Source organism: Lutjanus erythropterus, chromosome 16 (assembly GCF_056507025.1).
Source record: "Lutjanus erythropterus isolate fLutEry1 chromosome 16, fLutEry1.hap2, whole genome shotgun sequence".
NCBI classification, from domain to species: Eukaryota; Metazoa; Chordata; class Actinopteri; order Lutjaniformes; family Lutjanidae; genus Lutjanus; species Lutjanus erythropterus.
In genome coordinates, this window is record NC_139332.1 from 20,495,246 (window position 1) to 20,517,780 (window position 22,535).

A 22,535-nucleotide genomic window follows, 5' to 3' on the forward strand; every position below is an offset into this window, starting at 1 on the left:
CCTCAGGTCAGTTTATTCCCTCATTAAAGTTGGGGGTTGCACTTTATTTTACGGGACACTTATTAGATCTAACAACCTGCAGAAATAATATGTGCTTTACTGGACAGTATTGGACCGTTATTAGACTTTATTAGAGGATAATTAGGGATAAAAATCTAATTTATCTGCCTACAGAATTAAAATAAATTTGTACAGTCATCCACAGAAAAAATATTCTTCCACAGTTTCAGCTTTTGCGTGGTAGATCTGGTTCACATATTATTTTTAAATGGGGAAGTAGCAGATATGTTGTAATGTGTCCATATGTATCCTCTAATAAAGTCTAATTAGGGTCTAATACTGTCTAGTGAAGATCACAATTCTACTTTTGGTCTAATTTGATGCAAAGAACGGCTTGTTACGTCTTGATAGTTTACTGTAAAATAAAGTGCGACCCAATTAGGATGCAGGGAAATAAAACAAACCCAAGATATACCAAACAGAATACTTCATTCTGCAGCTTCTCATAACAAAAAGCTTAATTTCATTTCATTAGCTCACATACTATATGAATGTGCAGGTAGCCAAAACTGAGGCTACAGCCCAAAGGATCCTCCTCTCTGTACAGTTATTGAGAAAGTGCACGATCATGATCCTAAACCACTTTTATTGCCCTCGACTTAGCTCCGTACCTGGTAGGAAAAATGCATTTACAAAAGAGTGTATCTGTGGAACGTGCCCGCTCAACCATATCAAGGCTCAAATGGTCGAAGCTGACTGTGTCGAACGTCTTCTCGTGTCAGCGAGGTGCAAAAAGAGTCACGTATGTACAAAAAAATTGCACTTGTTCAACTGCAAGTATGAGAAAACCGCTGAGTGAGTGAACCTTGTGCACTGTGCTGGCCTGTTTCACCTACACCCTTCAGTTTTTCCTCCACTGAGGTCAAAATCTGTAAAACTGCTGTTAAACTAGAGCTTTTAAACCAGTACTTCCTCTTAGAAGAACCCATTCTCAACTCATAAATGGTCCTCCCTGCCACGGAACATCTTTCAACCGTACAAGAATCCCTGAAACTCAAAATGGAACGTACTAGAAAACAGAACTTAAAAATATACTTAAATACAAGCACATATATTACACCCGCTGTGTAAAATATGCCATATTTACATGCCTTACAACAGTGCAAATCTTCCGAAAAGCGCCAGGAAACATTTCTAATGCAAAACCATCAACTAAAACATGTGATAATAAACAGTGATTATACAAAGATCATAGTTATTATACTGTATTGCGTGACACAACTGACTCCGTAACAATCAAGATGATAATCAGTGAGTAAGTGATACACGTGTTGTGTGCAGTGGTGAGTTTGTTGACAGAGGTTAGGTGAAGATGCATTGCTTGGATTTTCTTTCCACAGTCTTTGGAGCAGCTTTCAGCGGCTTTGTGTCCAGTTTAACTCGACGTGACCGGTCTGCCTGGCTCAGAAAGCAGGGAGAGGAAGTGGGGAGTGCAGGGGTGTGTGTGAAAGTGGAGGTGATTGAGGAGTGTGTGTGTGTGCAGGTTGTGTGTCTTTGTGGTCATAAGACAGTTTGTTTGGTGTTAGTTCCTTTTAGGAGGCAGTATCAGTAGAAACAGTGATCTAATGTGGCAGTATGGAGAAGTCTGTGCCAAAAAGCGGATCAATAAAGTGATCAGTCGTTAACAGCCCTGTGAGGTGTGAGTTAGTGAGGGGTTAAGCTGAGGGGGCAGTGCTGTCCTCAGGCGAGAGGTTGGGCTGAGATGTTGTTTGTGATGTTTTTCGGTGGCACAGTGGCTCAGAAGGCAGTGGTGACAGCGTTTCCTCGCCGTGTCCCCAGACGGATCATTTCACCCGGCACTGTGTCCAGCTGCTCATACGCCAGCCGCCCCTCCTCACCTGCAATAATACCACAATATGATTTTTCATATTTTTTTATGACATTAATATTTTGTTAAATACCTAAGTGGTCAATTACAGCATTCTAAAGTTTGTTATTTCTTTACAACAGACCATTATGATGTATAACAGACTGTTGCTATGGACACAGTTACGATCATAATCATTTTTAAGTCCATAAAACCATTTTAAAAATAATATTTTGTATCAAATTGTTGATTTTTTGTAAGTAACCATGTAATAAGCAGGATAATGTACAGTAAGCAGATCATTATTGCAAAATAAACCCTGACTGTGATTCAGGCCTTTAATCATCCTGAAGGTATCACTGTACATTATTCCTTACATATTACATTTCTGCCATTTTCTGCCGATAAATTGAATTAAATCTTACACACTGGACCTTTAAGAAAACAGTTTAATATTTTTATACTTAATGCAGTGTGGTACATCGTAGCAGTTGTGTATAAAATACAATTCAGAAATAATAGTGGTTTGTAGAGGTGTAGCAAGAAAACAAGGTGAGTTGATTTCCATAAATTTGTTACTCACCAAATGTGAGCAGGGTTTCTATGGCGACGTGACGAAGCTCTTCATCAGCTGAATCACACAGTGCTACAACCGCCCTGATGCTCTCTACTGCCTACAGACAGAACAACAGGAAAAACACTGATTAGAATGATTTTCTGTTTTTAAAAAATGACAAATGCACAATGGTACTTTTACATTACATTGCCCTTAACCCATCATAGCACTTAAAAGTTCCCTTCCACTCAAAAACGTGTTTTTCTTCCTGTCCTACAGTTGAATGTTTGAGCGCCGCTGTACAGAATGATGTATGTGCAGCGTTTGACTCTGGAAGGATGTTTTTGCTTTCTGCTGCTCAACGCTGAAGTTTCTGTGTGCTCACTGAAAATCCCATTTTCAGGGATGGGCCTGCAAGCATGATGTGTGACATCACACATTGTTTGGAAGCCAGTCGTTGTCCAATATCCAACTTGCAAAATGCGATGTGAAAACCTAAAGTGCACATACATTGAGAGTGGACTTTAAAGTGAAGTATGAAGTACCTGTTGTCCAGCAGTGAAATTACAGATTTTGAATTTTTAATGAAGGAGAAGAAGGTGTCATATCAAAAATTTTAACAGGATACTTAATGTTTTTGTGAAAAGAACATATTATATACAAATTTTTCAAAGTGTAGCAATTGATACACGCGTTAAAACATATTTGGAGGGGAACTTTAATATATTATTGTAAACTGACTAACATGAAGCTCAGCTCTCACCTGACTGCATGATTAACCAGTGTTTTTTTTTATTTTTTAAGACTCGTGACTAATGTTTAATACTATTTAACCATATTTATTAAATTATTTATGCTTCAGCTACTAATTTCCAGTACTTCCTGCTGCTGACTGGCAGCAAATGCAATTTCACCCAGCAAGAGCAAACCTGTTATTGCAAGAATACCTACAGTGTTTGCCACATGCAGCGCTCGTTGAAAGAATAATGGCTCACTGTGATCATTCCTCCTTTGTTCCCCAGTTAAAGTTCAGCTGTAAATAATGTGAGGCTGTCTCATTTGCCAAACCAGAAGGCCAATACTCCACTCTGCTATGACATGCAAATCTAAGTGCAAACTTCACTGTCAGTATCATCGCTTGTCATAATTGGATGTGAGTAAGAGTGTATTTATGTTTCCATAGTAACACACCTTAGTTTGAGGGAAAAAAACGTGTTGGTAAAATTGAGGCAATGTTACTGTTGTGCCAAATATGACTGCCTTCTGTATGAAGCTTGAGCTACACATTTAGGCTGGCCCAGAGGATTACTGGTACCTTTGAATGTGGACTGGAGTCAATGTTGAACTTTACTACCATCTACTGGAGTTTAAGATGTATAACATTTAATCCACCAAAACCCAGATGTCCTGTGTACACCAGGCCAGTAGTTTTTTTCTGTAATGCTGCTGACAAACACATAATCAAGTCTTCATCTTCGTCCTGGCAGTTGGGTGTAGATTTATTGCTGCTGTTGTGTCCTGGATACAAACCTACATGCAGCAACTAGGAAGTATCCCTCCCGCATGCAAACACATGGGGGATTTAATGCCAAAAAGAGATAGATTTTGGACAATACCACATGACTGACTAACTCAGACTGCTGAAGCTTCATATCAGCTTTGGCAGATCTTAACTGTATTTATGCTTTAAAGTATTTTTGCACATACGGCATGTTATGACAGACCTGAAAACTGACCACTGACCTGCAGACAGCTGAGAGCTGCACAGGCCGCCCTCTGACTCTGACCTCCAGCCTCCGACAGTGCCTGGGTGTAGCACTCCACCGCCTACAAACACAGAGAAACATTTAAAGAGAGCCTGCAACATCTGCCAGAACTATTTAAAATGTCATTTACACACACGCTCTCTTCTGACTACTCACTCTGGTCCTGAAGTGGCTGCGTGACGCTCCGGCAGAGAGGTAGTCGGCTACCGCCTTGTTGACCTGAGGGTCCTCTACAGTGAGCAGAGAAGCCAGGGCCCGCAGGCTGCTGTTTCTAGGCCACAGGGACGACACAGGCACCTCCTCCAGCTCTGCTAGACACTGAGAGTAATCCCCACTGCACAGAGCCTCTGCAAACACATCTGAATATGACACACACACACATACACACACACGTGTCAAATGTTTTCATAAAATCGTCTGTAGTCAAGTGTAGGGGCCTTTTCTGTTTTTACTTAACTATTAAAAAACACACCATTGTTCAACTGTCTTCTTTTTTCCCTCCTCCACAATGACTCATAACCAGCAGTGTTTTTTTGTGTTCCACCACTGTTTTATATAAATTTTCTGTTACACTAAAAGCCTATCTGAGCTATCCTCCTTGCAAAAGGACCTTATTAACCGTAAACTGGTTATCAGAGTTCTTCAGAATACCTGTACAAAATGAATTTGATATGCATTGTGTAATTTAATGAATGATTCACATTTATCCTTCTCCTAGTACTGAGTCGTAGCAGAGGGATTTACATGACTCAGTAGCAGAAAGGTGTAGATCTGTGTTGTGTTCACTGCAGGGTCGGGGCATTATCAGCATTACTAGAGTCACTATTAATATTGTCTGAGCAGAATTGTGTCACCCTCCTTTTGCTCACCCTCTCTGGCCAGATGCAGCAGATGTGTCTCCATGTCCTGGACTTCATGCTGTATGATGTAACTGTGGAACTGAAACACAGTCAGGACGTCCTGGGAGAGAGCAGCTGCCACCAGATCGCTCCTGTCCACCATCTCGCCCACTACGACACCGATCACTGGAGACAGGACAAACAAATCTAAGGTCAGAAAAAGGTATTTCTAGTCAACTACATTTGCACTGTGAGGATCTAATAAATATAGAACAAGACTAACATTATCAGTGGTAGAAGAAGTCTTCATATCTTATACTTAGTTAATACCACACTGTGAAAATATTCTGTTTCTGAAGGTCAAGAAAAAGTCTGAAAAAGTCTAAAATTCAGTAATCTAAATTTTAGGCCATAAAATGTCTAAAATGTGGTTTTGACAGGTCTTTAAAATTCATCATGTTATTAAGTTAATATTACTTTTTTATTGTAAGTTGAGTCTTTTTCCTAGGACTTTAAATACCACACTTCTAGTTGGTCCCAAATGACAGTTGAAAGGGATTTTGTTTATATGAGTCTATACATAGTTGTTAAAGAAAATATTGCATATTATACCTTTAACTTCAGTCTTGCTTTTAATTGTGTTTTTGGGAAAATTTGTCTTAATCATGCTGCAATAACCATAAAACAAGACCAGTATTGAACCCATAACCATTAACGCAAACTGTGCTTGTACTTTTTGCCGGTATAGACGTGAAATGGGTAATAAATTTAATTCATCATGATCTTAAAAAGTCTTGAATTTAACTTGTTGACAGCTGCAGAAACCATGAAGTAAAAGTCCTGCAGTTAAAACCTTTCTTGAGTTAGGCTATTAAGGAAATTAAGCATTAAAAGTACTCATTATGCTGAAAAATATTTCCTGTTAGTAACTATATCTGTTGTATTAGGTAGTTTAATCTACAGCAATGCATCATGTTCCATGAGGTCATCATATGTTTGCAGGGTTGCTGTCCTGTGAGAACCACATTATCTCTAAAACAGTTTAAAGAGTTTATTTATATTAAGAAGTAGCAGAATTTTCTCAGTCTATAAAGGGAGACTTCATCCTTCAGTTTATCAAAAAAAGTTTAAAGTCAATCAATTACTAAATTTGGTGACAGATTTCACTGGACAGGAAGGGTGTGAAATAGTGTAATCTGAAAAGTAAATAGTAACTAAAGCGGTTAGGCTAATGTAGTGGTGTAAAAAGTACAATATTTGTCTTTGAGGTTTGGTGGAGTAGAAGTATGGTGCACAAAATTGAAACACTCAAGTAAAGTACAAGTAACTTGAATGTGTACTTCAGCACAGCTCTGAAGTAAATTTATTTAATTATATTCCACCACTGAAAATAATCATAGTAACTGTGGATTCACAGTCTATTCCAATTACTCTCTCTAATGTCAAGTATTCTGTTTTTCTTTATTCTTCATTATATTTGCAGCAACTACAATTACCTCATTTAAAACTGATTTACAAACCAAATGAGTGACTCATTTGAAAAAAACAACAAAAACACAGAAACAAGACCGTGTTACAAACCAAACAGTTTAGTGTGACCTGGAGCTTTTTGCAGAAAGAAAACAGAGATGATCCAACCTGTGTCGGCGCTGTGTGGGTGTCTCTCCTGCAGCACTGCTGTGTAGCGCTGGTTCATGTGTTTGAACACTCTGTCCAGTGTGGTGTGGAAGAGTCCTGCAGACCCGCTGCACTCTGACCACAGAGTCATCAGCTGTGGGCGCTCTGCGAGGCCCGGGAGAACTAAGGGAAACAAACACGCAAGGTCAGATGCTACAAACCACTCAAACCACACTCCTGAGATATAACATTGCATGGTAAACAAATAAAGCAAACTGGTTTTGTTGGTACGTACCATCAGCGGCAGATGTAATTGCTCCCAGTCTGTCGACGCTGATCTCTGCGAGCTCCTCTAACAGTTGCGTCTGCCCGGCCAGTTTGAGGAGAAGACTGCGACGCTGCCACACACCCACACCACTGCTCAACAACTGCCATAACAGGAAGAAGCAAACAAAGTTGCACTAATCCACTGACATGACAATGTTTTTAGCAATATCAATTAAAGGGATAATTCAGATTATTTGATGATTATTTGATGTGGGGTTGAATGCGGTGCATTGGTGTATTACCTATAGTAGATGGTGGTCAGCATGCCACCAGTTAGAAGAGGCAGAGAGGAACACCAACACAGAAGCGGAGCAATGTACTGCTGTGGCAAAATGTATTTTAGCCATATTTAGAATATTTTCATCACTTTACTTTGCCATGAGGCAGCCTTTACTGATGGGAAACTGCTGCTCTAAAAGCCAAATATTGCTAACTTGCAGAACAGAGGAGTTCCTGGTTTACTGCTACCTCGACCTGTTTTTTTTTTTCAGTTATTGGGTGACTTTGGTGTTTTAAAAGGGTTAGTTTGGATTCACCGAAATCACACAATAACATAAACAAACTGACTGATTGAGACAGTAGTAGACCAGCTGCTCCTGTGTTCTGTGAGGTAAAATTACTGATTTCTCCCATGGAGTTTGGTTGGTTTGTGTTGGTTTGGTTTGGTTTGGTTGGTTTTGTCCAGAGCAATTGCTTAGCTTCCATGCTGGTGCTCTTCTCTGCTTCTCCAAACTGGGGGCTTGCTGACCGCCATCTACTGACACAGTCCCTCTTAAAATAATCCGAACCATCCATTTATGCAACTTCATCTATAATTAATTATTTATAATCCGGAACACAATGTCAGATGTGATAAGGAGCTCCACCTGTATGAGGTGATTACAGTATTGCAGGTGGATGACGATCGCCACGTCCAGGTTCTCGTTTCCAGTGGTGAGAGGCAGGGGGCTTCCTGCCACGCTGTTGCCCACCCCAGTGTCCTCCGTCAGGGCTTCACTCAGGTGTCCTCTGGCCTCTGGATGCTGGCCCCTAAAGAGAGGCAAGTAGCCAGAGTCACCACCAGGTGGCAGCAGCATGATGCAGGACAGTAATCTGCTACATTTGCAATAAAATGGTTTTGAGTCCTGCTGTGACACTTCTAAACAGCAAACACCAATAAGAAAGTGTCAGCTGACACAAAGTGCTTCCGTCCGTCTCCTACTCACCCGATCCTCTCTCCGTCTGTGTCAAAAAGCGGAGACCTCTGTGGGATGCTCAGGACGGCATTATCATCTCCAGTATCTTCATCATCGAAGTCGGAGGTGTTGAGGAAGTCAAAACTCTCCAGGGCGCTCTCCACTGTCAGACTGAGGCTGGATGACCGGCTCCTGTGACCCGGGAGTCGACACTGAGAGGAGAAAGGGTGGTTGGAGGGAGGAGAGGTCGACTTAATAGCCAATTACTTTAACAAATCGTGGTGAAGTTAACATGTTGCAGTCTACTGCACACAGCTAAAATGATTGAAGATTCTGTTGCTCGATGTTTTGACAGGTGAATTTAACTCACATGGAGTATTTGTAGGTGATGCTCCACTTTAGGTAGCACTATAGTTCTATGATATAAACACTCATTTTGGTAAACCAGTCTTAAATCAGTCTATATAAGGTAACAACATGTATTGTCCGATATATATATATTTTTTTTACAGAACATGATACAAAATGTTTTTTAATTATTTATTTTTTTGTTTTATAGACAGCACTTTGTTTTTTGTTTCAGTTCCCTGTCATTTTTGGTTTTACATTTATAATACTGCAATATCAAAATTTTCCAATAAAATATGATACATTCAGTCTTCTGAACATTAATCAACCAATCAAATTTATGTTCATTTTGCATTGCAATTTTGGGTTTGATTGATGAGTGTAATTAGTTACCGGCAGGTTAGTCCTTTTATTAAAACACTGAGATTCTGTATCACATTCACATACTCTCATTGCCTGGAATAGCCTTTATTCAATTGTATTTTGGATTAGGATTAAAATGACATATTCTGCAGTGATGAGCTAATGCTATTAGTAACCAAGTGTGTGATGTTTTGCTTCCTTTCCTAAGACCCGGACACACATAAAACATTTTATATATTTGACAGTTATTTATGGCATTAGAAGTACAAAAAAAAGACTTTAAAGTATTTAATATCCTTTAAGGTTACAATTTTTTCTTGTCCTTTTAAGTGTTTCATTTTGAGAACATTTAATTTAATGTTTTTTTTTATACTTGTACGATCCCACAGGTACCCCAGTTTTGGACAAGGAACCAAGTAAAAGTAAATTTGGTTTGTGGTTAAGAGTAACATCCCTCAAATCAGTCCCATATGAGATCTTGTCCTCATATAAATTATAAAGCAAGACAGAAAACTGTGCAGTCACCTTGAGCAGGTCCTCCAGACGCATCACTTCCTGCTCCAGGTCCTGCAGCTCTCGGCAGCGATGAGTTAGAGCCTCCAGCCTCATCAGCAGGCTGTGGATGGCCTCCTCCAGGCTGCTCTCCAGGAAAGCCCTGCTCCCCTCTCCCGCCCAGCTCACGCTTCCTCCCGCCTCCGCGGAGCTCCCGCTCGGCGGCACAATTTCCGAAGACGTCAGCCTCTTCACAAGCTGCCTGGTCAGACTGCCCGCCTCCTCTGTGTCCAGCTCCACAGGTTTTAGTTCATCTGTGTGATCTAAGAAAACATCCTCTGGAGCCACTGTGGACAGGTGGCCGTCAGAGCAGAGGGACGGGGCAGCTGAACCACAGATGGAGCCAGAATTACGCTGTGACTCCGTGCGCTCCCACTCAGAGTCCTCTGCCACCTCTGCGTCATCACTGGGAAGGCTGGCACTGGTGGCCCTACTTCCTCTACTACCCGTCTCCCCTTCCTCCTCGTACTCCTCCTCCTCCTCCTCCTCCTCTTCCTCCACTGAATGCTCCTCCGGTATGGAGTCCTCCCGTGTTGGGAGCATCTGTGTAGGTGATGGATCCGTTTCTGGGGGAGTGACTGTGATCTCAGGGTTGGACTGGCCTGGGGAGTGCGAGCTCGGGGCGGGGCTGGGGCTGGGCGTGGAACCAGAGGTGTCGGAGAAGGTGAAGGAGAGACGCTTGCACTCGGCCACGCCACAACCTCCGTTCTCGAAGACATCGTCTGGTAAAGTGGACTGAAAGGACAAACAGAGGGGTAAATATGCGTAAAGAAAAATGGAAGATGAGGACTGAGATACAACTTGAAATGAGTGCATGTAAAACAAAAAAGTACAAGAGAAAGCCCTCTCAAGTGGAAAAAGAGATACTGAGAGTGATAGTTTATCTGAAGTAGGGGTTGTATGTGGTACTTATCCATACTAGCCAGTTGGCGAGCCCCAGTTTGGGGAAGCAGCAGGAATACCGGAACAGGAAGCTAAGCAATGTACTGTACTGCTGTGGACGGAGTCAGCAGCCAAACATATTTTAGCCCCTTAAAAAAAAATCAACATCAGTTTAAGATTTTCCACCCTGTAAAACCTTTTCTGAAGAGTAACTGCCATTATTTAAGCCAAATATCCCTCTGTCCAAACCAACCAAACTCCATTGGCAAATTTTACCTTGCACAGGAACACAGGAGTTGCTGGTCTACCACTACATCAATTGGTTAGTTTGTTTGTGTTACAATGTGACTTTGGTGTTTTAAAGGATTAGTTTGGATTCACCAAAATCACACACAACACACAAACAAACTGAATGATCAAGGCAGCAGTAAACCAACAACTCCTGTATTCTGCAAGGTAAAATAACTGATTCCGACCACAGAGTCTAGTTGAGCAAGAGAGAGCAATATTTAGCTTTATACAACAGCAGTTTCCCACCTGAAAGGGGTTTCTGACAGCAAAGTAAAGTGGTGAAAATATTCTGAATATAGTCATTCTCTCCAGGAAGTTTGAATGTAGTGATCGCAACAATTAAAGTTAATTCAACCAAGCCCTGTGAATTCTGTGTGACCTTGCAATTTTGTCCAATCACAGTTATTATTCACAGTTTTTCTGCATTTCTTTTTTTTTCTTTGGTCATTGGTACTGAAAAGAACTAAAATAAGGTTTTGCATAGTTGCTGACATTTATTATTTTTCTGTACACTTTTTTTTTTTTAAACAATTTTGTGATTGCCGATTTAAGTGAGTTTGAGCTCCAAAGAATTTTGCTTCTTTGTGGAATAACCCCCAGGTGCACATCTTCATTACAAATAAAGTATATTTTGTTAGAATCTCCGTAATCGCTCAGTTTCTGTGCCGCTACTCTATGCTTCTCCAAATGGAAGAAATGTCGACCACCATCCACTCTAGGCAATACACTGACTGTTACTGAAGTACCTCACACAACCTCACTTCATATAATCCAAACTATCCCTTTAGAACATCCACTCCAACTCCATCTTCTCTCTAGATTCTTTAGACCACATTTGTTCTATCCAAGATAAAATCATGGTAAGGTAACTCCGAATAGGAAAACACAACAAGAACACAAACAGCTTAAAGCATGTCATGCAAATAAACATGCAAACAGCGACACACGGCATTTTGCAGCCCACAGAAACGGACTGGACAAGCCCAAGTGTGTCCACACCAGCAGAGAGATCCCCATCATGTTCAGTGAAGTACGGGGCACACAAAAGTCAGGTTAAGAGGGTCGAGGGGCCACAACACACTCACATAGACCTCCAGACTGGATTTGGGCCTTGGCCGCAGTGAGGCCAGGTCACCAAACGAGCGACTGCGCCTGAGCTTCTCTAGCAGGGTGTCTCGGAGCATGTGCAGGAAGGAGAGGCGCTGGCGCTCCACGGGATATGGCCGCCACTTCTTTACACAATGCACGCAGGCAAATAGGACAAGGTGTTGGGTGTTCGAGTGAGGGTGGGCGAGTGAGATACAGGAGGGATGGATGAATGTGTAAAGTGGGACAGAGTGTGGGTAAGGGGTTTGGTAATGTGGAAATGCAAAAGAGAGGAGGATAGCAGGGAAATGGGTGTGGGTTAGTTTAGGGGTAGCACTACTGTCACTAACATAAGCATGATGCATCAACAGAAAAAAATGTGTATAATTTCCATATAGTAGGGTGCAGTCACAGGTTAGTGTGCAGGGACAAAGACAAAATGTCATCTCTTTCACCTCAGTTCACCCAGTTATAAGCCCAAAAAACATAAAGTTCAGATTTTGTTCTGGACTAGATGATCTTTTTCATCGATTTTGTGGGACAAAGAGAAGCAGCTGCTATTCATTTATTCAAACCCCTGATGAAGACCTGTAGTGGTCAAAACACGTAGGTCTTTTAAACGATTTAGCCACTACAATAAAGGCTTCTTCAGTTTTCCTTCCTTGTTGTTACCACTTTTTTTTCAGTGCCTGGATTGCCTTCCTGTTCAGCTGCTGATCTCATTTCTACAAACTACAAAAAACCTCAGAAACGACTGTCTCTCACCACACAAGTGAAGCTATATGACGTTTGGTGTGTTGGACTCACAAAGAAGGAGGTGTCCTGGAAGGTGGGGGTCTCCGGTGTGCCCTGGCTGTAGACCGACACTCGTCTCTGGAGTGCTGTGGCTTTGCTCACGTTGCCGGACGACAGAGTCAGGTCCTCGACATCGAAGGGGCTGGATGGAGGAGTGAAAACATGGCACTCATTGTGATTTATCCATGTCTACCTACATGATCTGTATAGGCGATTTCACTGTTTATGTCAGGAGGATTTATTTGCTCAACTTGTAATGACCTTGTTTCTCCACCAGATGGCACAAAGCCATAAGTAATGAAGACTGCATTTAAAGCTATGACACTGATAACAGTTATCATAGGTGTACACTGGCAACTTAACATGCAGCCAGTGATTTAGATAGTGGCTGAGCAAGAATCCAAATAGCTATAGAGTAACTCACTGCTCTTAAAAGGCTCTGTAGATATCTGCTCACCCAACACCGGTCCCTTTAATAAAGTGAAAAAAGATATACTCTCCCTAATTAAATTTAACTGAAACTTTAGTGGACTGAGCATGAAATTAAAGTAAATGAACCTCCATGAAATAATAACAGAATCATCAGGTAATGTAATTTTGGCCTCAAAGTGATATATTAAAGCAATAAGCCCCAAGAGGATGTGTTTTACAGTCATTTTAGAGCAGCTACAGGATGTTGGTTGGCATGACAAAATCTTTGTTTTATGTTGTTGTTGTGTTGTGTTATTGTTGAACAAATGTTGAAACACCAAAGTCACGCAATAACACAAACAGTGGGGTGCAGACTCAGGTTAGTGTGCAGGGACGAAGACAAAATGTCATCTCTTTCACCTTATTTCACCCAGTTATGAGCCTAAAAAAACATAAAGTTCAGATTATGTCCTAGTCTGGAAGGTGATTTAAATTAATTTGAGGGAGAAATGGCAGCAGCTGTTGGTCTTAGTTCTACAAACGCGTGTTAAAACACCAAAGTCACACAATTACATAACCAAATTAACCGATCAACGCAGAGATAGCCGAGCAACTCCCGTGTTTTGTGAGGTAAAAATACTTATTTTTTTAAATGGAGCCTGGTTGTTTTGAATAGAGGTATATAACCACTGTTTCTGGTTAAACAAAAAGGATCTTTTGCGTTAATAAAAAGGTCTATTTCTGAAGCGTTCCTTCCGTAATGTTGTCAGACACTTAGAATAACAATCTGAGCCTGTCAGTGTCAAAACAAACACTTTTAGTTTTTTGAGTGTCAGTGCCTTGTTATCTGTCTCTCTCTCTTAACTTAATTAAAAAAAATGTAATAATGTTTGAGTCAACTTACTACCACGTGACCTCCAGGTTGAGTTTGATGGTCCCCAGGTCATTAACGTCCACAGCCACCACCTGAGGCATGGCGGTAAACAGCTCCTTGGTCTCACAGATCACGCTGCCCACCAGCATGTGGGTAGCAAGGCCCTTCAGCTCTGTCACCTGATTAGGGCCAAAGACAACATTTATTTACTACTCAGGTCAAGAAAATAATAATTAATCTAATTCAGGTTCTTCTGACGTCAATACATAAGTCAGGGGATTGTTGCTAATATTATTATGCACCCCTCGGGCCACCAAGCCCCTAAATTTGATGACCAAAGTACATTTTTGGTGGCTGAAATGTAAGCTTATGTAAAAACAATACAGAAACGGTAATTTAATATAACTTAAAGAAACAGTTCACCCCTGGCCTGTAGTGTTATTTATCCAGCTAGATTTTTTTTTTTTTTTTTTTTGAGTTTTGGAGATGTCAACTATACAGACGTCTGTCTTCTCTTGAACATAATGGAACTAGATGCCACTCAGCTTGTGGTGCTCAAAGCGCCAAAAAATACATTTGAAAAATTCAAAAACCAGCGTCTCTTTCAAGACCTTGTTGTGAGCAGTTTAGAAAGAAAACAGTTGCTGCCCTGCACTGTGATGACTTAACAAAGTACAAAGTTAACTAGCTTATCTGGATTTCAACAGTACCTTGATGTTGATAAGGTCAGTGATGAGAGGCATGAAGACCATCTCGTCTCCGTCCCAACTCTGTCTGGAGTTCACTTCAATCCTTCCCTTCAGCTTCCACCTCTGACGACCGTACCGCATGAAGATCTAAATGAAGGGATGAAAAAACAATGTAAGCCTGAAGCCAAAGAAAGGACACGATTTTTATAGCCTTAGAGGCAGGGCGCAATGTTGTATGTATGGATCTATTTGTATGGTGGTGCTAATTTCCTACCCTTCTTATAGGATATACCAAATAGCAACATTTTTCAATAATGGAGGGCAAATGAAAACATCTTATTCCACCAAATTTCAACTTTTATTTTGTTACTTGAACTAAAAGTATAAATTATCTTATCTTATAACTTTTAACGTTTTTAAGTTGTTCTTTACAGCCCTGTGTTACATTAACAAAATAAACTTGCCTCATACTGGTCTCCGGGACAGAGCCGAGCAAAGCCTGCCAAACCTGTCAAAGAGAGGAGAATATGAGGAAAAAAGCCAAGCAAAGCAAACTGTTCTCTAGTATTTAGCTGGGTGATTTACAATGTGTGGGCATGTTTCAGAGTTTCGGTGCACGTGGCTTTTAATGGAGATATTTCTTGTTGTCATGATCAAAGCTGTGACCTTTCTGTTACAAGATAAAGATTCTCTCACTTGGTCATGGTTTAATCCTGAAAACAGTGTGTGGACACAATCATCATACAGTATAATGATTAGTCATCGTGTCATCACCTCTTATGCCTCATATTTCAGTAATAAATTAATGTGAATGGATTTATAATTATTTGGAGGAATGTTGCTTATCTCACCTTTCATTTTGATATGAAACTCTCCGAGCAGGTTCTCCAGCTCGCTCTCGAACGTGCTCATGTTCTGCAGAGGGACAGAAAGATAAGACTGATCACATAAACAGCCCTTTTTCACACAAGATGAGAAGAACAATAGCAATCAAGTTATCTCAAGAGACTTTGACAAAGCCAGTCAACACTAATCTGTAGAGGAGGCAGGAAAGCCGGTCTAAGCCCTGAGAACAGCTGATGACAGACAGGTGTGTGTGTTTTGGGGATTTGAAGCTCACTCTGTAAGTGTTCATACATGTCGGTGTTTACAGGTGACAGTGTAAGCAGTAATCAGTACCTGTGTGACCAAATATTCAATGCTTATTGTTGTATTTTTAGATGTCACAGAACACTTGTATTGAATTGCATTAGATTGTACAGGTGTACCTAACAAAAGTGGCCACTGAGTGTAACACCATGACTGTGTTGCATCAACAAAGATTAATTTATTTTAAGATTAGTTCTAATTAGAGTACAGGAAACTAGGTTTAAGATAAGTAATTCCAGATTTTAAATTAAGCAGAGCTCTGTCACACAAGTCAAAGCTAATCTTTGTTTATTATAGCCAAATTTAGTTAGGTAAACTAAGATTAAAAAGTTTAATCAATATGGAGATGCTTGTTCAAATTAAAGGGACCTAGTAAGCATGAAAGAGGGAGGAGGGAACCATTCTGAATGCTACTGAGCTAAAAACAACAACAACAACAAAACTTTATGTTTTCTAGTTTGCTAAAAAGTAAAAAGACGATGCATCGTCTGTTAGCTAGCTAAAAAAGGAAAAATATTTTAGCTAGCTAGCTAGGTAAAAAACTTTAAAAGAGTTATTTAATTAATTTAATCTAGGATTAGAGTAAAAACTAAATTGATGTTTAAAGAGAGACTTGAATTTAATCCTTCTTCATTTTAAACTAGTTTAAAAGTTTGGTGCAACACAAACCACGATTTAATCAGAGTTAAAAATTAATCCTTGTTAGTTGAACCCAGTCCACGCCTCATTTACTCCTCTCTTCTCAAAAGTCAACTTATCTGGCAGTTTATTAGATCATTGCTCATAGACTCCATTATTCAGATGGCTTTAGGCCTCCTTTACATGACCTTTACAAGGTAAATAAGCGATTACATGCAAAACTCCACACATGAATTTGGTAATTTTTGCCAGTATTCCCCACACACTGAAGATGAGGCTCTGTGCCAGTACCTCAGTGTATTCCTTGTAGCGGCGGTTGACCTCTGCGATGCTCTCCTTGGTGCCTTTAGTGGAGGGAGAGGAGGAGAAGGCCTGCTTCATCCGGCTGGCACCTTCCCTCAGACGGCTCTGGATGCAGAAGGCTTCATACAGCTCGTCCACCTGAAAGCACACACACACACACACACACACACACACACACAGAGTCAGAGTCACTCCATCTTTAATAAATGTTCCACAAGGACAGGCATGCATTCATACACAAACCTTCACGTTCATTAGTCCACACACACACACACACACACGAGAGAGAGAGAGAGAGAGAGAGAGAGAGAGAGAGAGAGAGAGAGAGAGAGAGAGAGAGAGAGAGAGAGAAACTTAAGCACTAATGAAACTGAGCTGAGTCTTTGAAGTTTGAAACCCTCCATACGTTACATCAAAACATCCCTGGGCAGGAGGCAAACTCCTCAAAAACTACCAACTGCCATCTAAATTATTCTGAATGTGTTCACATCTCGCTGGGACTCATTCATGCATCCCCAACACCGCTTTAGGCTTGTGCAGTGTTCACTAACTTCTACCAACGAGCCTTCAACAAGAGTAAAAACAGGCATTATTGAGAATGAAACACTGATGAAACATATAAAAAAAGATGGTCTAAATAATGACATGTTAAAATGCACAGCTGGTATGTATCAGCGTAACAGTAGCCTCCAGTGGCAGACGCCTATGCCGTCCCAGTAAGCGACCCCAGTGGGACACTCCCAAAGCGGGGGAACAACAGACGGCGTTTAGAGCTCATTTGGAGACGTCTGCCTGACTTCAGCTTGCAGCCCCAGCCTGATGTAATCCAAACCCACAGGGAACAACTCCATCAACATCCTGCTGTCTCACTGTGAGCTGAAATATTAGAGTTTCAACTGGAATGAAATAATCAAGATAAAATGATGTTGTAACCAGATCTGGCTTACGTCTACTGCTGAGAAAGTCACTTATCTGAAGAGCCAAAGGTGATGGGCTTGCTGCATGCCACTGGCATGCCTAAAAATAGGCACAATTGACCCTTCCTGAGTCCCACCACCTTTCGAGCCAACCAACTTTCTCCTTTCCTTTTTCCTCAACATGCTGTTCGACTCGTCAAAGGATGTTTCTGGGGGACCTGGTGGTGCCGTGTACTGGTATAGTAATAGAAATATGATAATATCATTAGGTCGTGTGGATCTTTTTTTTTTTTTAAATCAGTTCATCTGGTCGCCTTTTCACTATAAATTGCTGCTTTTGTACAGTTATGGTTACAGGCTCTACCTCCTTTCACTAAAGAGACCAAACACCTAAAAACAAAGTTCAAGATGAATTTGACCAATACAATTTTTAATCCATTAAAAAAAAAAAGATATTGCAATAATATCATTATTGTGAATTGTTTTGGCAAAAATAATTGTGAGTGAAACTCTGACTTGTTACTCTGACAGTTTATTAGTGATGCCTCTATATGACATAAGTTAAGAAGATCATCCACAAGAACGTCGTCTATTTCTGTATAGTTGTTCTTAACATTACATTTACATTACACTTTACATTTTTCCAGGCGAAGTTACAATGAGTGATACGTTAACCAGTTCAAAAGAAGCAGGAGGAGATTTTTTCTCGATTCTCGTGAAATCTTTTACAGGTCTGGGGTTCCCTTCTAGACATGACCCCGTGGTACCAAGCTTGCTCAACTGCTATTGGAGCACAGAGAAAATAGGGGCCGGGCTTAAGAAGGGTCAAGTTATGATCAAACAAAACTGACTTAAAAAGACAAAAAAAAAAAAAAAAAGCACTTCTGCTGAGTCACTCAAACTAGTTTCTCCCAGAAACCACAATCTACCAGCATTCTGTCGCTCTGATTTTCTGGCCTGAATTCACATATGATCGGAGTGGCAGCCGGGCAAAACAAAACACCTCTGATGAGCCTCATCAAAGGGAGATATTGCAGCCTGCCTGACGAGAGCGCTGAAATATTGATGCCTCGCGCTCTTTATGGCTCTCATTAGGGAGAAGTGGGAGAAAATGGGCCATTCGGGCTCCTGCCGCCCTAACAGCCTTTCTGAGTGTTTGTTTGTGTATCTTTGTGTCTGCGCCGAACACGGTCGGCATGTTTGTGAGAGCAGACTCTGTGACTGTATGTGGACATGTTTACATGTGTATGGAGAGTGCGTTGTTGTTGTGGGTGTGTGTGGGCACATGATGATTTACGGTAAAAAAGTGAAAGTGGTTTGCAGGGGGATCTTTCTGTTCTAAAGGATGGGAAATGTGAACTGATGATGCTATAATAACTCATCTTGGCACAAATACACACAAAAAGTACCCAACCCACTCCCCTAAAACCAACCAGCCCCCTCAGCAAACCCCCCACCCCCGACTGGGACCCAGCCCCGTCTGTCTGTCTGTCTGTGGTATGTGGTGTATGTGGCGGGGCTGCAGCAGCTGAGCTGAGCCAGCTATAAAACACTCTCCAACCACAACTGTTATTCTCAGCTCTCTGATTGGCAGGGAGCTGGTTCAGAGCCACCAATCGGCAGCTTTGATCCATGATTGTTTGCTACAAAACATGAGCAGAAGTCAAAAGAAACACACATTCATCCATGTGAACTTTTGCACTGATCAAATCAAGAAATACAACAATACTGTACTCATATAAATGAGTAGACAACTACAATGAGTCATTCATTTGGAGTAAATTACTGTATGTGCCTCTGTAACAGAACCGGGCCGTCACAAATCGGGGCTGATGAATGGCCGTCATTCTTCTCAGGCAATCAGTAATCATACCATTATCAGCTAATTAAGCTATTTTTCTGCCCCCAATTACAATTGCCTCTTGCTGCCTTCAAGGAAATGTCCTTCTGAAGGTCAGCCAAGCTCCACTCCAGAGGACAACCATCAGCGTATTGCTGCGCCTCGGGCACATTTCAGCCCAGAAAAGGAAGAAACGTAAAACACAAACAAAGAAAACCTCAACACAGGCAGATGGATAAAATGTGTGATTAAAAAAACATATACAAAGAGTCTGGAAGCAGAAAAAGGAAACAATAATGATCTCTACCTTTGAGTTTAGACACACAGCAACACACAAATACTGACAGGCGTATAGTTTATAGCTGGCATCCTACGGAGCAGTTCCCGACTGTGTATTTAATCTTTCCTTTATTTTGTCTTGCCAAATTTTTGTGTTGGAGAAGAAATATGTTCACATGGATCAAACAAGTCACAGTAACGCTGCCAAACGAAAAAATGTGGGTGAAATGATGAGTTTTTCTGTGTTGGGTAGTAATGAATTTCATGTAATCAGGATTATGCAATTTGATTACAAAAAATAGACTGCACATGAAAAATGTGTAATTAGATTGTTATTACATGTCAAGGATTACATTTTTGATTATGTCTTTTATTATATATATATATATATATATATACTATTATTATATATATCTTATCTTTACTATTTTTTATAATCAAGTGGGTTTTGTTTTCCACTAATTTTACATGAATTCTAACATTTTTTTCAGTTTTTATGTTCATTGTCTTTTTTTTGTTTGAAACACTCGGTTTATGTAATATCTTTGTTGTTAAGTAATTTGGGCTGCTTTTCTTGTCTGAAATATGCTATACTTAATAGTTTATTATTATTATTGTTATGAAACATTAAACAATTAATTTAGAAAATAAGCAGCAGATTAACTGACAACAGAAAAAATAACAACAAAAACTACTCACCATCACTAATACAAAGCATGGATATATGTACAATTTTATATCCATAACCTTCCTCCCATAAATAATGGATAGTTTGGTCACAATATGACACCAGCATGCTCATTTAAAGGGCCATTTCACCATCTCATAAAAACACACCTGAACCCTCTTAATTAACTCGCAGCAGATGTGACAAGATATTAAATGTAAATGTATTCTAAATTCAGTCCCTTACTGGACGCAACGTCCCCGTATTAATTACAGCTAAGCAGGACGACAAAACCTGCCTGCCTCAGAGACCCAGCGAGGGATTATGGGAAAATCTTTATTGGGGAAATCAATTATACCCAGGGTGAGGATAATATTATGTTCACATCAATTAAGGAAGAAATATCCATTTCACCTCTTATTTTTTTGTATTTCTAAGTCCCTCTCAAGCTAATCCTTGGAAAAATAATAAATAATAATACTTGTTTGGTGGTTTGACAGCAGTCAGAGGTAAGAGTGGTGATTTTTATTGTAAGTTTTAAAGGATTCTCACTGTATCTGCTGTATATCTGACTCTAAACTGTGGGATTTTAAATGTGAGCAGAGAATCTTAAGGATATGGCAGGAATCCTCTTAAGATATGGCCATTATCCTGGACTGTAGGATAATGGTGCGCACACACACACACGCACGCAGACACACACACATGCACACTTTCTGCCGGGGGGGCAAGTGATTATAAGCAGATTAAAACAGGCGGGCCACATCAAACAGCATCAAACACACAAGCCCCTCAGTGGGGAACTGTGGGCGTGTGTGTGTGTGTGTTGGTGGCGAGATTAGCATTCAAGAGAGGAAGGGAAACCAAAATGGCCCTATATTGAAAATAATCACATGCAAAGTATCCACACACTCATTTTGGATTGAATTTGGCACATGGTTAACACACAAACACACATTTTCTCTCTGTCTCGGGGGAGGAAGGACGCGCCTGGCAGCCTTCTGCTCTTCTCACCTTCGATCTCTGTCACTCATCTCTTTAATGATGCCCTGCTGAAACTAGCGGCAAACACGCACATTCACAAACAAGCACACACACAGACCATAGACCCTATTCCAAGCAGGACATCATAGGGGTTGTATTGTGCCACCTGCTTCCTCCATGTGTGCCAATTACTGCTGGGACATCTGCAGGCAGCCAGCAGCAGGAACAGGAACAAAAGACCAGGCTGATGTGAGTCACACACACACGCGCGCACAGACACACTCTAACAACTTGCTGATGGATGATTGTTAAGTCATCGCTCACGGCAGCTGTCCTGCACAAAGAGACACGCCTGCGTCTGAGCACTGATGCTGACAAACATGTACACACTTATTGCAGGGAACAGCTGCTGAATAGATCTGAAAATGTAATTGTGAAGACTTTTTTATTGTCCTGTTCAGAGATGAGGTAAAGCACATGTGCTGTTTTTACTTGCGTATGTAAAGTATGAGTAAGACACTGAAATAAACTCAGTTTAATGACAAAATACTTACTAACTGATGATCTAATTCAATTTTAATATCAGGTACTGCCATCCTGCACACAGGAGTTCATTACTGTCAATTTCCTGCATATTGCTCAGGTGAGTCATCTATTTAAGCTCTGAAGTACTCATCACTCTGTCTGATGATATAAATGAATAAATATAAAAGGTGATGGTCGTTCCTCCCCCTCTTCCATGTATTTCCTGTCTGCCCCTGTCCTATGTATTGTTTGGGCCGCAATTAGCAGGCTGAAATAATAACACATAACATAAACAATCTTTATACAGATCCTAGATATTTGATCTTAGATTTATTTATGTCTCCTGAGTGGGGCCAAAGCCCACCTGCCTTGCCTCCAAGAGGGTTGCGGGATGTCGTGCCAACCACAGCCACCAGTGACGACCTCCTCCCCCCGCTAAGCAAAGATATGTTTGAACACTTTGCTTTTTTGCACACACAAGTTTTGAGAAAGAAGTTTTTTGAAAGTCTCTGTGTTCAGCTCTCAGTACTTTTTTTTAGCTTCTAACAATCCCCGTCATTTGAAGTTTAGTTCCTCTCCTGTGTCGCTGTTTGTACTTTCAGATCTGCTCTGTTTTACTGCTTCACATTCACTTTCAGCTGGAAGGAATCGTATTAAGTTACTGCTACTGAAAACCAAACGCGTCTTGATATTGCTGCTTCAAAGTAAAAGCTTATGAATAACAGGAGACTTTTAGTGTGAAGAATTTCTAGGGAATTAAATGTGTTTTTCCACCATTGTTCGGCCGCTCGACT

At 40.7% G+C, this 22,535-nt stretch overlaps 1 protein-coding gene across 2 annotated transcripts in view; it reads right to left on the reverse strand.

The window, feature by feature from the left end:
- Window positions 1–318: 318 nt before the first annotated feature.
- Window positions 319–22,535, reverse strand: part of ripor2 (RHO family interacting cell polarization regulator 2) — a 79,253-nt gene continuing 57,036 nt past the window's right edge. The window contains exons 7-23 of one of the 2 annotated variants that reach the window (XM_084738443.1): window positions 16,518–16,667; window positions 15,290–15,353; window positions 14,903–14,946; window positions 14,460–14,585; window positions 13,780–13,928; window positions 12,477–12,606; window positions 11,669–11,815; window positions 9,384–10,145; window positions 8,178–8,359; window positions 7,839–8,001; window positions 6,941–7,073; window positions 6,667–6,828; window positions 5,059–5,214; window positions 4,346–4,548; window positions 4,167–4,250; window positions 2,451–2,541; window positions 319–1,898 (exon numbers count right to left, since the gene is read on the reverse strand). In XM_084738443.1, the coding sequence (XP_084594569.1) occupies window positions 1,798–1,898; window positions 2,451–2,541; window positions 4,167–4,250; window positions 4,346–4,548; window positions 5,059–5,214; window positions 6,667–6,828; window positions 6,941–7,073; window positions 7,839–8,001; window positions 8,178–8,359; window positions 9,384–10,145; window positions 11,669–11,815; window positions 12,477–12,606; window positions 13,780–13,928; window positions 14,460–14,585; window positions 14,903–14,946; window positions 15,290–15,353; window positions 16,518–16,667 (2,847 nt within the window). In that variant the 3' untranslated portion in view covers window positions 319–1,797. The remainder of the gene's footprint in view (window positions 1,899–2,450; window positions 2,542–4,166; window positions 4,251–4,345; window positions 4,549–5,058; window positions 5,215–6,666; window positions 6,829–6,940; window positions 7,074–7,838; window positions 8,002–8,177; window positions 8,360–9,383; window positions 10,146–11,668; window positions 11,816–12,476; window positions 12,607–13,779; window positions 13,929–14,459; window positions 14,586–14,902; window positions 14,947–15,289; window positions 15,354–16,517; window positions 16,668–22,535) is intronic. The other variant, XM_084738444.1, reaches the window with a different exon arrangement.